General features: G+C 46.4%; 1 protein-coding gene across 1 annotated transcript in view; it reads left to right on the top strand.

Annotated features, from left to right (window-relative positions):
• The window catches only part of LOC115864672 (nuclear body protein SP140), a 77,707-nt gene extending 66,744 nt beyond the window's left edge, over positions 1-10,963 (top strand). The window contains exons 19-26 of the mRNA XM_070045888.1: positions 1,854-1,996; positions 3,154-3,201; positions 5,507-5,551; positions 8,337-8,452; positions 9,148-9,256; positions 9,534-9,611; positions 9,825-9,968; positions 10,720-10,963. Of these exons, the coding sequence (XP_069901989.1) occupies positions 1,854-1,996; positions 3,154-3,201; positions 5,507-5,551; positions 8,337-8,452; positions 9,148-9,256; positions 9,534-9,611; positions 9,825-9,968; positions 10,720-10,827 (791 nt within the window). The 3' untranslated portion in view covers positions 10,828-10,963. The remainder of the gene's footprint in view (positions 1-1,853; positions 1,997-3,153; positions 3,202-5,506; positions 5,552-8,336; positions 8,453-9,147; positions 9,257-9,533; positions 9,612-9,824; positions 9,969-10,719) is intronic.
• The last annotated feature ends 5,843 nt before the right edge of the window (positions 10,964-16,806 follow it).

Raw genomic sequence — 16,806 nt, 5'->3', positions numbered from 1 at the left:
AAGGGATCACGAGAAGTAATGGAATTATCCATGTGAATTACACATAGTTGAAGGAATTGGGACAATGGTTTGGCTTGAGAGGAGGAAGGGATCCCTAAGTTGCTATTTTCACACTTTAAGAAATCATACATTTTAGGTGCTTACTCCCACGTGAAAGTGTCCATGGGGAGGCCAAAGAGAAATGAAGCAGAAATAAAAGGGAAGAGGCCCTCAGCCTCCAACTTCATATCCTCTCTCCCTCTGGATGATTTTCACCAGGGCAGGTGCTTGATGTAGTAAGGATAGAACAGAATTCAGAATCAGACAACCTGAGTCCCAGCCTCAGCTATGCCGAGAGGGACTGATTCAGCCGAGTAGAGAATGGGACCTTTCTGACCCTGAAATTCTTTATCTAAAAAAGAAATCATTAAAAACCTGCTTCATGGTGTAGCTGCGAGGAATTAATGTACGTAATTGAGGTAAAGTATTTAAACAACTTAACCGAGATACAATTCACCACTGAGAGTGTACAACTCAATGTTGAGTTTTATTTGTATATTCACAAGATGGTACAGCCGTCACCACAATCTAATTTTAGAATATTTTTGTCAGAATATTTTTTCGCTAAAGGAAACTCCATGTCTATTAGCAATCAATGCCCATTCCCACCTAACCCCACTCCACCACCCAGCCCTAAACTGGGCTATTTTCTCTCCACTAATCTATTTTCTGCTCCATAAATTGGCCTATTCTAGGTATTTCATTTAAATGGAATCATATAATATGTGCCCTCTTGGGACTGGCTGTCTCACTTAAGATTATGTTTTCAAGATTCATCCATATAATAGTATGTATTAGTACTTCATTCCTTCTTATTGCCCAATAATATAATATTCCATGGTATGTATATACCATATTTTGTTTATCTTTTCATCAGTTTGGATTGTTTCCACTCTTTCACTATTATGAATAATGCTGTTTTGAACATTCATGTACAAGTTTTTGTGTGAACATATGTTTTTAATTCTTTTGGGTATATACCTAGGAGTGGAATTGCTGGTTAATATGATGATTCCATGTTTAACCTACTGAGGAAACACCAAAATGTTTTCCACAGTGGCTGTACTGTTTTATATTCCCACCAACAGTGTATGGGGGCTCCCATTTCTCTACTTCCTTGCCAACACTTGTTATTGTCTGACTTTTCTATGATGGCCATCTTAGTGGGTGTGAAATGGTATCTCATTGTGGGTTTGACTTGCATTTCTCTAATGACTAGTGATGTTAAGCATATGATTATCTTTTATACATAACTTAAATTTTCCATTGGATAACATTTCACAATTATTTTTAATATCAGCTATCCATGATTTCAGGGATGGGAAAATCTCTGCTCAATAATGCCATTAAACTGGATGAAAAGTGTAATAAAGGGCACAGATGCTGCTGTGGTGCCGTTCTGAGCCGCAGAGCCCCCATTGGAGATCTTAGTCCCAACCCGAGGTTCCCCAAAGTCCATAGGAGATTCTGACTTGTTCTCTATCCCTAGCAAATTGAAATGGTCTCACTCTTCAAAATCACTTCCTTTTCCTTCATAGGTGATTTTGACATACTTTTAAAAGGTTGATTTTGATGGTAATTATCATTTTGTTGTTGTTGTTGCACATTGGTTAAAGAAATGTTGCCACAAAGCAGTAAATATCCTTTGAGGGGACTTAAAGGCTAGGTTTGGGGATTCTGAAGCCTGAAAGGGGAGGCTAGACTCTCCTGTTTTAGATCTTGAGACCAAATTGGGTAGGTCCAGATCCAGTGTGTTGGGAGCCCACCATCTGAAAACAAAGAGGGCTAAAGATTAACTTACCCTGGTCTTACAGGAGTTTGGGTGAAGTGTATACAGAGTGAGGATGGAGACTGGTTCACCCCCAGGGAATTTGAAATCAGAGGAGGCCACGAAAGATCCAAGAACTGGAGGATAAGTGTTCGCTGCGGTGGGAAGCCCCTACGTTGGCTGATCGAGGTATGCCAGTGACAGGGATGGGAGACGTGACTTTCCTTGCTGTGCCCCAAGAATAAGGTCACTATTTGCTCACCAAATATTTGTTATGGCTAAAGCCCAGATGAGTTATAGCTAAAGCCCAGATGCCTCTGAGTTTATCCTCTCACCTGGGGAGAGGTGTTCCACATTCCTAACCTCAGTACAATGCAGCGCATCACTGTTGTAAAAGGGGCTCCATCAGGATGGATGCAGGAGCTTGGAGGAAGGAAAGGTCATTCTGACTCAGGTGCATGCAGACAGCTTTATGCACTGAAAGAAGAAGACAGTTTACAATCAACCAAGTAGGAAGAAGTTACTCCAGACAAAGAATGGCACGAAAACCAGAACCATGGTTGAGGTAGACATATTGTATGTGATAAGGCATAACCCATCAACTGGAGCTGTTTGTGGAGGGATTTAATGCCAGGCTAATATGTTTAAACTCACAATATAGATACTGCAAAATCAGTGAAGTCTTCTGAGGTGTGAAATGACATATTTAAAATAGTGTTTTAGGTGGCCATGGGGACTTGAAATGACTTCAGTGTCTTTCAGCCGAAGAAACCTACACTCAACATGCAATGCTCAGCTCCAATGCCATTTTCCCCTGACTATTCCCTGCCTGACCTGACCCTGACCATCCCTTCCCTAGGCTTCTTGAGCCCATTACTAAGGCCTTTCTTATACTGTTTTATTCTCATCCTTCCATGCATCCCCTTTTTCTCTCTAGACCCCTCTTGGGTTTGTCCATCTTTGTGTGCCCAAGATTGGCCAGAATGTCTGGCACCAAATAGGCATGGGATAAGTGTGTGTTGATTGACTAGCCCTGGTAGAGGGACCAAGCTTGAGTGACACTGGTGGAAATGGAGAGGAGGTGAGAGGTGTCAAAGAGATTATGAAGGAAAACCTCTTAAAGTTAGGAAAAAAGCACAGGAGGAAAAAAAAGTTCTAAAGATGATTTTTAAGCAACCACTGATTGTATTCTAGAAGAAGTACAAGTGAGGAGAGCGAGATGATTTCTCATTTAGACACCTTGGCTTTGGGCTGACAGTGGGACATCCCAGGAGAAATATTTGGGAGGAGGTTCGAAATGCGAGACTCACAGGCCAACCATATACTTAGATCCTTTTATCTTTCAGAAAAGATGTCTCCATAACCCTCCAAGGAAATATGGCAGGATGAGAAAGGTGATTATTGCATAACTTTCTACAAGTTCTCATTACATAACTGATTTTTCATGCACTGTGTATTATTCTGTGGTTTCTCAACTGGGTGATTATTATTAAACTTCCTCCAACACCCCACTCCCACCTTGTAAAAACTTGCGGTATGCACCTTCAATGTTGCTACTTTGAACACTATGTTGTATATTTGGCAAGATCTTCTTTGAATGGTAAACCATTTGAAATGGAGGTGATAAGGAACCATCAAAATAGACCTCATGGATGTGCTTTAGCTATAGATGCAGATGTAAGTGTGTCAAAGTTGTAAAAGAAGACATGATGCTGGAATACATAAAAATATATCATAATAAGGTGATAGTGTCATCTTCAACTCAAACCCAGATTTTTAAAATCATGTTACTATTTCCTAACTTTAATGAAATCTGATGGAGCAAAAGTTTATTCACAGTCTAAGTATAGGAGGGGCTGACCTGGAAAATTGTTTACTCTGATGCCACTCTTTCAGCTCCTCAAGGGGGTGCTGTGCAGACCTCCCTTCTATCCATGAAAGTGATTCCTTCCTCTCCGGAGGCAACAAACAAATATGTATGGTGCAGTGTAGATTCAGGACATGGTGATGGTTTTTCCAGGGCTGGGTATGAATGAGAACTTGAGAAGAAGGAGGAGGTGAGAGGTGCCATTCTTATACACTTCATGTAGAAACGGCCATTCAAGACATTCACAGATTTCTAAGACAGGTCAGACGTAGCTGGCCAATGGGACTTCATGTTCCACTGGGAATGTGAGGTCCAGGCCTTTACATTATCTGATGTTCTGGACAGTTTGAACTCTAAGTCCTTGGGACATTTCACCCACTGGATTTCCTAAAGGGAAACTATCATATTATTTGCACTACTTAGTGAGTATATTAAAGACCGGCATCTGTACCATTCCCCAGGTGCCAAGAGTTACTCAGTTAGATTACCCACACAAGCTGACAATGTCCTACCAACAGATTCTACCCTTATTTGTGGGTGCAGCACTTTTTAGCAACAACCTGCAGTTACCTCTATATTTTGCATCTCCCTGTGAGTGAGAACAGAAGCTCCCCAAGTGGCGGATCTCAGGACCCATTACTACCTCCATGGGTCCTCTGTGCCTCTCAGAACCTCTCTTGCCCCTTGGCTTCTGGAATCTTCAGTGTCACTCTCAGCACCACATGACAGCTTCCTGGCTCCTCACAAAGGTCACTAACACCTTTTGATGACAGCTGCTGTGTTGTAAAATAATCTGATATATACCTTTAGAACAATCTTTTTATTGTAGGCTAATATTTGCTTAGGAGATAGCAAGTAATCTGTTCCTAAGTGAAATGATACTCGTTTATTCACTTATCCAACATACAATGATTGAGTGCACACTAAATGCCCAATGGTCATTAGAAGATTGAAACAATATCTCTGACCTCAAGGATTGTTTCAACTTCATTGTCTAACATGGAAGAATAACTAATGGGGATGGGTGGTGAACTTCAGGCCACACAGAAACGTGGGCAGTGACATGGACACCTCTCAGATCACTGTCCCATGGATCACACTTTTCCATGACCACTCTGCCCTGGGCTGCAGATAAAAGCTGAGGCTGCCTGTGTCCTAGAGGGAAGGAGGTCAGGTCATTCTACTGAATATTGGAACGCAATGTAAAGTTAGTGGGTGGTAGTCAGTTACCTCTGAAGAGTCAGCTAGCTGACTTTTTGGGATTCAGAGGGAGGGAAGAGGAGGGTGACCTTCTGGAAGAAGAGTTGCAACCCTGGGAAACTTGGGCACATTTTATCTTTGGGGCTGTGCCCTGGGAGACCTGTGATAGGTGGTGACATTCTTCTCTGGGACACTTGCATGGATGCCAGGCCTCTGGGCCCTGTGGTCACTGGAGCTGTTGACGATGAGTCCTCGGCCTGATACTCTCCCTGCAGCTCCTCCAGTTGGGATGACATTTTCTAATATAGAGAAAAATGCCTAAGGGCCTCTCAAAGCAAGAAAACCAGCAGAGTTTCTCCCACTCCATCTGTGGGAACCAGGGCCAGACTCCCTGCATGGCTTCACAAAACCCCACTTTGCATCTGAGAGCCAGGGAATAGAACTTGCATTGGGCCAAACAGTGGTACTTTGGTACTTTTTATTTTCCAAGTAGATATGTGTATCCATAAAAACAGGTATGAAGTAATGGGTAAACCGTGTCTTGAATCCCTCAACAGATTGCTGTTTAAATAAGTGACGGATGCATACATCACATTCAATATTGTCCTTTAATCTTTCTCTCTTTTATGCAGAAAAGAGTACCGAAGTCTCATGACAATACTTTAGATGACCTTTGTGTAAGTACTAACGCCCGCCTGTGACCCCAGGATAACGCGGGCCTTTTCCCTCGGCACATTCTCTGAGTCATCACTGCATTTCCCTGAAGCACACTCACACTCAGGTGCAGCATGTTGCTATGTGTGATGAGCAGGGAACAGCAGATGCGTCACCCACATCAGGTACATGGTTCTGGCGTTGGGTGTCTCAGCCTGAAAGCATCCTGCCATTTGTTCAGTGGAAACCTTCCCATTTCCTCATTTCCCCCGAAAGTGAGTCTGGGAGGCAGAGCTTGAGACCACCGGGGTCTCTAGAGCCTGGGCTTGAAGTAGTAATGGGTGCGGCTGGCCTGCAGATGAAGGATAAGGAGGAAATTTGAGGGGAAAACAGCAATTTAAAGAAAGCAATAAGGAAGGAAAGGAAAATCCCAAACATCTATTCCAACGTACAGGTAGAGCTAGATGGTTTTAAGCATCAATCAGAAGGAACAGGCCAGGCCAACCTGGCAAGTTAAGGTGTGAACCCTGTTGTGAGTCCCGCAGAGAAATGCACTCAGGGCTAGTGGGTTCTTCACGGAAGCCCCGTATCCAATCTCGAGGGAGCCATCATGGTGCTGAGCTGGTCACCACATAGCAAATCACAGGGCATTTTTACTCAAACTGGTACCATACGGCTGGATGCTTTAAGGTCTGCTAAAATTATGGATGACTCCACTCTCTAAGTTGAATCATATTTTGATTCCCTTCATTGCAACAAGATGGACATTTTAAGCAGAGTCACCTTTGCATAACTCCAGGGGGAAGCACTCACATGGGTTAGTATGCAGTAATACTGATACACAACGTCCAAAAGAGGAGGGATAGTCAAGTAGTTTTACTTATAGTTTACCTCCAAAGCAATCCCCCCAACAATATTTAGATCTTATCCACACTCTTTCTGACCCTTGGACAAATGAAGGATTCTTTAGTCATCTAAACCGTGCTGGAGTCCAGTGTTTGTGTGGCTTGTTTGGGATGGATATAGACACAGAGGGTCAGGTCTCACAGCCCACGGCCAAGAGTCCATGGGAAGGAGATGGCAGCTGTTCCAGCAAGAGTGCCCTCATTGCTGTTAATGATCTTTCCTGGGACTGGTACTGCAGAGCAATTCAGGCCTATAATATCCCCTTTGCTCAGGGTAAGTCTCAACTTAGGCTGAAACTAAGACCTTTGGAAAATAGTATTGCCCGGATCCCACCCTAGAGGAAATTCTGTTCATCAGTCTAGGCTATGACTTGGACATTGGGATTGTATAAAACTCCCCAGATGATTCTGATACACAAAATTACCCATTCCATGAATTAAAGAAGAATGCCAATGGATCTGCCCTACCCAGACAAATTGATTCAGAATTTCTGGCGTAGGGACCAGGGCATTAGTAATTTATATACTCTGCCCTGAAAGTTCTAATGTGCAGCTGGACTAAGAAACAAAGAGCTAGATAAATCTGCTAAAAAATACACAAATGTGAGGTTCTTAGACATTGGTTATATTTGTTATTCCTTGTTCTTCTGGGAAGAGGGGTCATCACTTTCTAGAGAACGATGATGGTAATCTGTCAGTTCCTACACGGATGAGAAAAAACATGGCCCCATGACTCCATATCAGAGCAGTCTCAGTCTCCAATTGGGGGGTGTCCTTGAGGATCCCCAGAACATTGAATGGGAGCTTTTTGGCAAAATGGTCCTTGGAGCTAGCACTTCCTCATATATGACCATTTCAAAAGCAAAAGAAATGGGGGCTTCCCTGGTGGCGCAGTGGTTGAGAGTCCACCTGCCGATGCAGGGGACATGGGTTCTTGACCCGGTCCGAGAAGATGCCACATGCCACGGAGCGGCTGGGCCTGTGAGCCATGGCCGCAGAGCCTGCATGTCCGGAGCCTGTGCTCTGCAACGGGAGAGGCCACAACAGTGAGAGGCCCACGTACCGCAAAAAAAAGAAAAAGAAATGGCCAGAATCCCAATTCACCCAACGCAAGTAGTTTCACGCAAAAGCCCAGAACAAGACTCAAAATAATTGTTAAAATAATCTTGTATTACTTTCCACACTAAGTTTAATCCACCTTATTAAATTCTAAATATATCACCCTTCAAGGAGTCAGTTTAGTTATTGTGGTGTAGACAAATGCATTTAACACTTTATTTCAGGAGCTTATTTTATCTGCAAGGTAATAAAGTTATTCAGATTCCTAAAAAATTGTCTTGTTTTGTTGCTAGCCTTTCAGTGTTAGAGTCTCTGTTTTTTTTTTTTCTTAATTAATTTATTTTTGGCTGTGTTGGGTCTTCGTTTCTGTGTGAGGGCTTTCTCTAGTTGCGGGGAGCGGGGGCCACTCTTCATCGCGGTGCTCAGGCCTCTCACTGTCGCGGCCTCTCTTGTTGCGGATCCCAGGCTCCAGACGCGCAGGCTCAGTAGTTGTGGCTCACGGGCCTAGTTGCTCCGCGGCATGTGGGATTTCCCAGACCAGGGCTCGAACCCATGTCCCCTGCACTGGCAGGCAGATCCTCAACCACTGCGCCACCAGGGAAGCCCGAGTCTCTGGCTTATAGGGAAGACTTTTCTGGTCTGACACACAGGGCCTTCCTCCTGAATTTCATTGCAGACCACAATTTCTGCTTCTGAAATCGCCACGCTATGCTGTTCTTTAATATCTCAGGGAGAAGCATATAAGTGTCCATTCAGATTCACACAAAGGCAATGAGTTCTAGATTCCCCTAGTTCTGGCCTTCTGGGGTCTCACCGGGGATATAGATGTTGTTTTACCTTCTAGCTGGGAAACTCAGATGTGTGTGAGACGTGCAGGGATGGAGGAAAGCTGTTTTGCTGTGATACTTGTTCGAGATCTTTTCATGAGGACTGTCACATCCCACCTGTGGAAACTGAGAGGTTCGTGAGATGCAGCCCCTCCCTTCTTATTAGGGACCCTTCCTCCTGCCGTACACACTCTCCCTACGGAGTTCTTACTATGTCTAGATGGGGAAACAGCAGGGCCATAAGTACAGGGTCCAGCAGTATGATCCAGAGAGCTGTTTCAAGATGCTGGCAGTGGCAGATTAATGCGTTTTGCTCTCCTCTAAGTCAGTAGCCAGGTCCTTTGCCCACATACTGCTACTGTCCTTTCCTAGAAGTTTTCCAGCATGGACTCCTGTTCATGGGGGTGGAAATGCCACTCGTTTGTGTTCTGCACTTATTCAGAAAAGGCAGGAAACATGGGCTGGTTCCCTCATTTTGCCACGTTCTTAATGGGCTGAGGAAAGCCTGAGGTCCCCCAGGGGTTAAGACCCAGTTTGGACACTCAGGCCTGGTGGGTAGGATTCCTTGTGCTCCCAGAAACAGACAGAGAAAGAAGAGCCCACTACTCATCCTGACACCACCTCCATGCCCTGACCCCTTGTTGCTCCTTCGATGGGATGAGGGTCATTGGCTCAGACCCCACGTGGGGTTCTTGGAGACTCTGGAGGTGCCCCTTTCCTCTTCCAGCTGTGTCCATCAACATTCCTGAAAGGAGGACAGTATCAGACATAGGAGTGATGACTGTTTCCAGGGACCTTGCCCTCACTTACTTATGTCTGGTCCCTTAGGGACCTGTGGAGTTGCACCTTCTGCAGGGCAAAGGAGTTTTCAGGAAGCCAGCGATGTCTCGGGGAATCTGAGGTCCTGGCAAGGCAGATGCAGCCCGAGGAGCAGTTGGTGAGTCGGGTGGGAACCCCAATTCTTCCCCCTTCCCCTCACATGTGAGAAGTCAGATAGGCAGGGTCAGGAGAAAGGCAACCAAAGGGTGAGCCATGACTCAGTCACACTGAAATCACACCAGAACTTGTTTGCAGCCATTGCATGTCTGTCTCCAAGAGCCATCCATGTTTGGGGAAACTTCCAGATACTGGTGTGAGTCATGCCTCTGCCTGGGCATGTATATGGGCTCATTGTCTCCAAGCTGCTTTGCACTCACAGCCACCGTCTTTTGCAGAAATGTGAGTTCCTCCTCTTGAAGGTCTATTGTCACTCAGAGAGCACCTTTTTTGCGAAGATTCCATACTACTATTATGTAAGTAACAATAACAAACTGTGATTACAGGCTGCCATGATGTTACCCCGCCTTGAAACAGGTACCCATGGGATTTGAGATCAGAATCCCCTGGGAGTGAGAGCATGAGCTGCTGTTCCCTTTTTGTATTTCTACTGGATTTGATGGGAAGCCACAGGAGGCACACACTGAACTCTGCCAGTAATTCTCCCACTGATTTTTGTTTTTCACTAGATTAAAGAGGCTTCTAAAAACCTAAAGGAATCCATGTGGTTGGACAAGATCAAGAAGAAGCTGAACGAGCAGGGTTACTCCCACGTGGAGGGGTTCGTGCAGGACATGCGCCTCATCTTTCAGAACCACAGGGCATCTTACAAGGTAAGTGGCTCGCCCCGCTTCCATTTCATTTTCTGTCCATTGAGCCACTCTGCCCTCATTTTCTGGTGCCTGGGAAATTTTACTTTCCCTCATCCTATGAAACCTGCAAAGCAAGAGTTCCGGAAGGCAGTGACTTTTCCGTTCAAGACTGGAGCTCAGCAAGGCGTAGTAACAGCGAATCAGAAGGTGGCCCTGCAACCAGAACCCCAGGCCTCCAAGAGCTCAGACCCTCCTACAGCTGCCGTTGAGAACAGCAGAGTCCTGCCTGCTCCAAACCCAGGGAGAAGAGACTTGCATCTTAAAGTCACACTGTGCTTCTTATCTCTCCCCCAAAACACGCAATCTGACCTCTTCCGAAACCCCAATCTCCAGATTCCACTCCGTGTGAATGGATCATATAGTTTAACAGGAGTCACCAGAGGGGAACAGAAGTGTCAATGAAAAAGGAAGGTCATTGATCTAACTTAAAAGCAATCTGTACTATTTGCACTGTTACAAAGAGCATAGATTACTTTTCTAACTCTCACTGAAATCAATAACCCAACCAAATAAGTACGAGTCCCCAGGTGTGGTTATGAGTTCCCATTTCTATCTTGTTGCTCCTCGCTGCGTGAGTTTTTTAGCATAACCTGGTTCATATAACTTAGGGTGTCTAAGACCAGAGTCCTGATCATTCTCAGTTACAAGGTGGCAATGACACTGACAATGAGCATCATGATTTTTGTGTTCATTTTATTTTATTTTTTTCCAGTTCAATAAGTTTGGCCTAATGGGACTTAGACTGGAGGCCGAATTTGAGAAGAATTTCAAGGAAGTGTTCACTATTCGGGAGACAAACGAGGACAGCTCACTGGAATAGTGGATGCTGTTAGTGTCCTGGAAAACCCCTTCAGGAGCAGACTTGTCATCCCCCAGCCGCATGGAAGGCTGGCTGCTCGCGCCGCCCCTCCCCAGAGCATTGCCTTCAGCCAAATGGAACCAGCTTCACCTAGAGGGTTACCCTTCCTTGGCCTGGGGGCCGGCCTCCAGTGCCAAGGTGGACTCAACCTTGTGTTATGATTCATGCTCCTGTGTTCCCCATGAGATCCGGCTGGAGCTAGTCTGTGGCTGTGATCACATCCTTGCTTAGCTTTTCCTATAATCCTGCTTCCCTCCCTCGTTTCTCCCAAAGAAACTCACAATAAATCACTTACTTAAGAGACTTTATCTCAGGCTCTGCTTCTAGGGAACCCAACTTAAGGTAACGATCCCAGCAAGCAGGCTGTAAGGGTGGGTTCTGGATTCGGATCCCAGTCTGGCGAGATGGTGATGGGTGGTATATTGATGGTCCCTGGTGTGCTTTAATAGTGCTGTTGCCAAACTTTCACCTTTGGGAAACTCGATGAGATAAAGAGGATTTCACTAGCTTTTGGAATTGGCATTCACAAAGGGAGAAATGGTAAATGGAATTGTAGATTTTGGTGGCTATTGCTAAGTGCCACTGATATATTGAAAAGAATAAATGACAGCCTTAAATCTATTAGTCAAAGCAAAGACACCCTTACAACTGCAGCTGGAAGGCAGACAAAAGGAAGGCCTGACCCAGGTCCCAGGTTTAAGAATGGCAGAACACAGGAGAAGACTGCAGTCTAAACTGGGATGGTCTCCTGTGCCAAAGGCAGAGCCCTGGTAAAGAAGGAGTGCAGTCCTGAATCAGAATCGGCCTTTCTAGGTAGATGCAAGTGAGAACCTTGAACTCCAGGTCTCCTTCAACACACAGGGCCTGCAAAAGAATTCCCTAGCCTTTGTTGGAAGACAGACCCCTCCCCTACCCCATCCTAATCTTGCTTGAATGAAGACTGCAGAGTCCTCCCAGCATGACCCCACTGAGAAAGTCCTGGGTTGTCCTGCCAGCTGAAGAGAGCATTTACCCCAGTGGAGCTGCAGGACTGGCCAACATGTACCAGCAGGTACCAGGAGATTGTGTCTGGGGGTGGGTCCTGGACAAAGAAGGGGAATGTGAAACTGGAAAAGGGAAAATTGTCAACACAGAAGCACTCTCCTGTGTCAAGAAGTTTAATTAGCCTGGCGAGGGCCAAAGGGGATGAATCCAGTATGCTCCTGGCTGGCTCTTAAATGCTTATATATATATATATATTTTTTTTCTATTCCTTTAATTTTGGAATAAAAATGGCTGGTCACTAAACTTATTGTGGTAATCATTTCATGATGTATATAAGTCAAGTCATTATATATGCCTTAAACTTATACAGTGCTGTATGTCACTTATACTGCAATAAAACTGGAAGAAAAACATTTAATTAAAAAATTTAATTTAAAAAAAGCTTGGTATAAACTGTGGTACATACTAGATGAAGTGGAAGCAGAGATGCCAGGGCAGACTGTGGAAAAGAAGATCCAAAAGCCTCAGGATGGGGCTTCCCTGGTGGCGCAGTGGTTGAGAGTCCGCCTGCCGATGCAGGGGACACGGGTTCGTGCCCTGGTCCGGGAAGATCCCACATGCCGCGGAGCAGCTAGGCCTGTGAGCCATGGCCGCTGAGCCTGCACGTCCAGAGCCTGTGCTCCGCAACGGGAGAGGCCACAACAGTGAGAGGCCCGCGTACTGCAAAAAAAAAAAAAAAAGCCTCAGGATGTTGGCATGGCTCCACTCTCTGCAACTGGAAAACCCATCCACCGGGTTACTGTGCTCTTCAGGAGGCCTCAGAGACATTAACTTAACAAGGTGATAAGGAACACACAGCTGAGGGGCACCAGCATGCTTGAGATACTCAGTGGGGGCTGTCCTCTGTAGGTTGGCATAATGGAGGAATGTTTTACAGAACTGGATTCCCTAGTGACAATGGAAATGATAGGATTCTAGAATAATGGAAGCCAGGTGGCAGCATTTAACTGTCAGAGCAAGATGAAATAAGTTTTGTAATGTGCAGCAAGGTTAGAATGACGGCTGGAGCCCTGGCCCAAAGCAGTCTATGGAGATAGCTAATCGGACACGGTCACTAAACCTGTTGTAATATTTTAGGATGTACATAAGACAAATCATTATGCTGTACACCTTAAACTTATAGAGAGATGGGCAGCCAGCAAGGATATTGCTTCATATATATCATCAAAAAAGATTAAAAATAGATGAACGGATGGCTGAGACCAGCTACCCCAATAAAAAGTCAAGATCCCTTGCCTAGTTTCCAGACCTGAGCCAAAGCTAGGACCTGCTCATGGAAATGAGGGCAGGTCTCATAAGCAAGTGTAAAAGTAGTGATTCCCTGAGTTCTTCACCAAAAGGACCTAAGGTCATTTATTCAAGTAACCATATGCCAGACAAAGGAAAATACACACATCTTTTAACAGTTGTTGATACAGGATCTGAATTGATGCTAATACCTGGGGTCCCAAAACACCATCATGGTCCCTGCTAGAGTGGAGTGTATGGATGTCAGGTAGTGTCCATCTAACAGTGAGTCCACTCAATCCATGGGATCACCCAGCAGCCATTACCCCAGTTCCTGAAAGTAAGGATAATGAGAACATACATAGCAGTTGACTGACCTGCATCTTTAACCTGTGAAATAACAATGACTGTCTTAGGAAAGGCCAAGCAGAAGGGCTTGAAACTGAACTTTCCCTTGGTGAAAATGGTAAGTTGAAAGAAAATCACAGTCCTGGAGAATGAGGGAATGACAGAGATTAGTGCCACATGCAAAGATTTAAGGATGCAAGAGTTGTAATCCTCATTACATCTTTGTTTGAACAGCAGTCTGGCTTCTGCAAAAGCTAAGTGGTTCATGGCTGCCAGATGACTACTAGAAACTTAACCAACAGTAGCCCCAGTTGCAGCTGTTGTTGCTTGGTGTGGTATCTCCATTAGAGCAGGTTAGCACGGCCTATGGTATATGTCATGCAACTATTAATATGGAGAAATGTACTTTTAAAACATTCAGTAGGGGCTTCCCTGGTGGCGCAGTGGTTGAGAGTCCGCCTGCCAATGCAGGGGACACGGGTTCGTGCCCCGGTCCGGGAAGATCCCAGATGCTGCGAAGCGGCTGCGCCCGTGAGCCATGGCCGCTGAGCCTGCGCGTCCGGAGCCTGTGCTCTGCAACGGGAGAGACCACAACGGTGAGAGGCCCGTGTACCGCAAAAAAAAAAAAAAAAAAAATTCAGTAGGAAGTAGGATAAGAATCAATTCATGTTCACATGGACTGGACAACAGTACATGTTTACAGTCTTGCCCCAGGGCTATGTGAATTCTCCTGCTCTCTGTCACAATATAGCCTGAAGGGACAAAGATTGTCTGGCCACCCTGCAGTACATTACATTTGTCCACTATATTGATGACTGTATTAATCAGGGCTCTCTGGAGAAACAGAACTCTGTCTCTCTCTCTCTCTCTCAACCCCAAATTCTGATGGACTTCATTGATGGGATGCACAGTGGCTCACGAAAAGGCAGGAGGCTGGGCTCAGAGCCTGCAAATGGCCCCAGAACCAGGCAGGAAGCAGAGCTGCTCCAGGAACTGAACACCAGGAACATCTCCTCCACCTTGTTACGGAGCTGCCACTGAACAAGTGTTATCCAACTGTGTTTTAACTCCTTAACAAACTTCACGTGAGAGTCCAACTCCCCGAAGAGAGTCTGGCTGGCCTGGCTTGCTCATGGGCCAGTGTCTCGGTTAACATTCCTTCTACTCCTGCACGCAAAGGGGAGAAGTCTTCACCCAAAGGAATCCACGTCTCTTAGGAAAGGGGTGGAGGAGGCTGGACAGCCAAGGAAAATGAAACTGACTGGCAGAACCCACCCGGGGACCATCAGTGAGCTCTGATGTCTAAGGGGAGGAATGGGGTGGTCCCAGGCCAGTCAGTCTGGGAGGCCACAGAGCCTGGGGGGCACATTCCTGAATCGAATGGAACAGTTGACTGTAGTTCCATTGCCTGTGCTTTGGAGATTAAGGCTGAGTCTGTCATCATGTTAGAAGGGAGAGCGTCCACTCCACCACCTTGGACAGCCAAGGGCAAGGACGGCCACTAAGCCCATCGCCCCTGTCGGTTCCATTTACCTGGACGCATATGTGGGCTGTTGGCTGTAAAGGAGCCTGGCTGTGGTCTTCCCTGGGGGGAGTGTGCCTGTGTCCCTGGGAACTGCAGTAGGACTGATGCTCCTGAGGTCCTGGGCTCCACCCTTCAGCCTGAACCTCCCAGTGAGGGTTCCAGGGCATCAGCACACACCCTGCTATCTGGCTGGAGAGGACCGGGCCTTCTGTCTGGAGGAGAGAACGGGGTTCTCCAGCTCTCCCTGAGTAAACTGGGTGGAAGACGTCCCTATGAGGACAATATGCAAAGAACAGTTGCCTACGGCTTCTAGAAAGTGAACAAAAGCAGGCTGATGGTAGAGGGAAGTCAAAACTCAAGGGAAGCAGCCAGACAAACTGTTTCCTGTTTATTATTACCCTACTTGACAGCAGCCGCAGCCTTACGTGGGGTGGCCAAAACCTTGGTAGGAAGCCCACCTTCTTTCTGGTCAGCAGAGCCAGGAAGAAGCCCAGGGCAACCAGGCTTTCTGGGGAGAGAGAGGAAAATCCCAGGAAGGTGAAAGTCACAGAGGAGAACCCCAAATTCTGTGTATAAACCCTCCCCACTTGAATTCAAAACCAACTGACAGGCAAAACGGTGAGACAGATGGGGATCAAAATACTAGTTTTCTTCATGATAAAAGCTGGATGGGGCTTAGTGACGTGACTTACCATGTAGCAAAAAAGAGATCCCTAAAACAGACCCTCAGAATTGAGCTTATCCACACAGTCTTACACAGCTCCCATCAGTCACACCCCACCCCCCAGGCCCCTGTCTCTGTGCACTTGACCTTGGAAGGGCTGACAGAGCCCTGGCCCTGCAGGAAGGACAAGCCCAGGGAGACCCGACAAGGAACAAGCAGACTCACCCCTTGTACCCAGAGAGTCTCCCAGGAGGAGAGAGGAGCAGGGGGTCCAGGCCAGTCCCACTGACTAATGTGCTGCCCCTGGAAGGGGACAATGGAGCAGGGCCTGAGTGTAACCACTTGGGTCCCAGCATCCACTCCGCTCCACTTCTACACCCACGGAGGAGCGGAGGGTCTTGATCCTCTGGCCTCAGTGGCCACTCTGGCAGCTGACGCTGCTTCCTTCTGCCCTTTAAGCTCAGATCCCAGGTCCTACTGTCTGGTCTCAAGGACAAGCCTCTGGTCCCCACTGGGGTCTCCCAGCTTAGAGACTCAGCCCCACTGCTGAAGTCTGAGGGGAAGCTGTTCCTGGTGAAGCTCGTGAAGCCCGTCGCCTTAGGGGTCCTCTGCCCCAGGTCCCTCCTCCCCCACGACCTCCCCTGCCCTCTGGGTTTCCGGGCCCAGTAGCTGGGATCCTCCCGGGACAGCAGAGATGCTCCCCATTGCCAGCGGTCCTCACAGCCATGGAAAATGCCCCAGGTGCCCCCTTATTTCCTTCAATCTCTCCAGCAGGGTTTGTAGGAGGAGTTCAACCTCTTCTTTTTTTTTTTTAATTGAAGTATGGTTGATTTACAATGTTGTGTTAATTTCTGCTGAACAGCAAAGTGATGCAGTTATACACAGATATATATTCTCTTTTATATATACATATTTTTTTTCATTATGGTTTATCCTAGGATCAACCTGCTTCTTAATTTGGTCCTGTCCTTTTCCAAACCTGAGTTCCTGGCTTAAAGACACTGCATTCTCCACAGAGGCCTGGGGATGCTCCAGAAACTCCCATGGCTCTCACAGAGTGTGGCACAGGCCCGGCTTTCTCAGACCCACAGGAAGGTCTCTGCCAGGGGCCAGGAGCAGCCCCCATGCGGGA

The sequence above is a fragment of the Globicephala melas genome, chromosome 7 (genome assembly GCF_963455315.2).
Source record: "Globicephala melas chromosome 7, mGloMel1.2, whole genome shotgun sequence".
NCBI classification, from domain to species: domain Eukaryota; kingdom Metazoa; phylum Chordata; class Mammalia; order Artiodactyla; family Delphinidae; genus Globicephala; species Globicephala melas.
The sequence above is the reverse complement of the archived record's forward strand: the minus strand, read 5'-3'. Positions and strand labels throughout refer to the sequence as shown.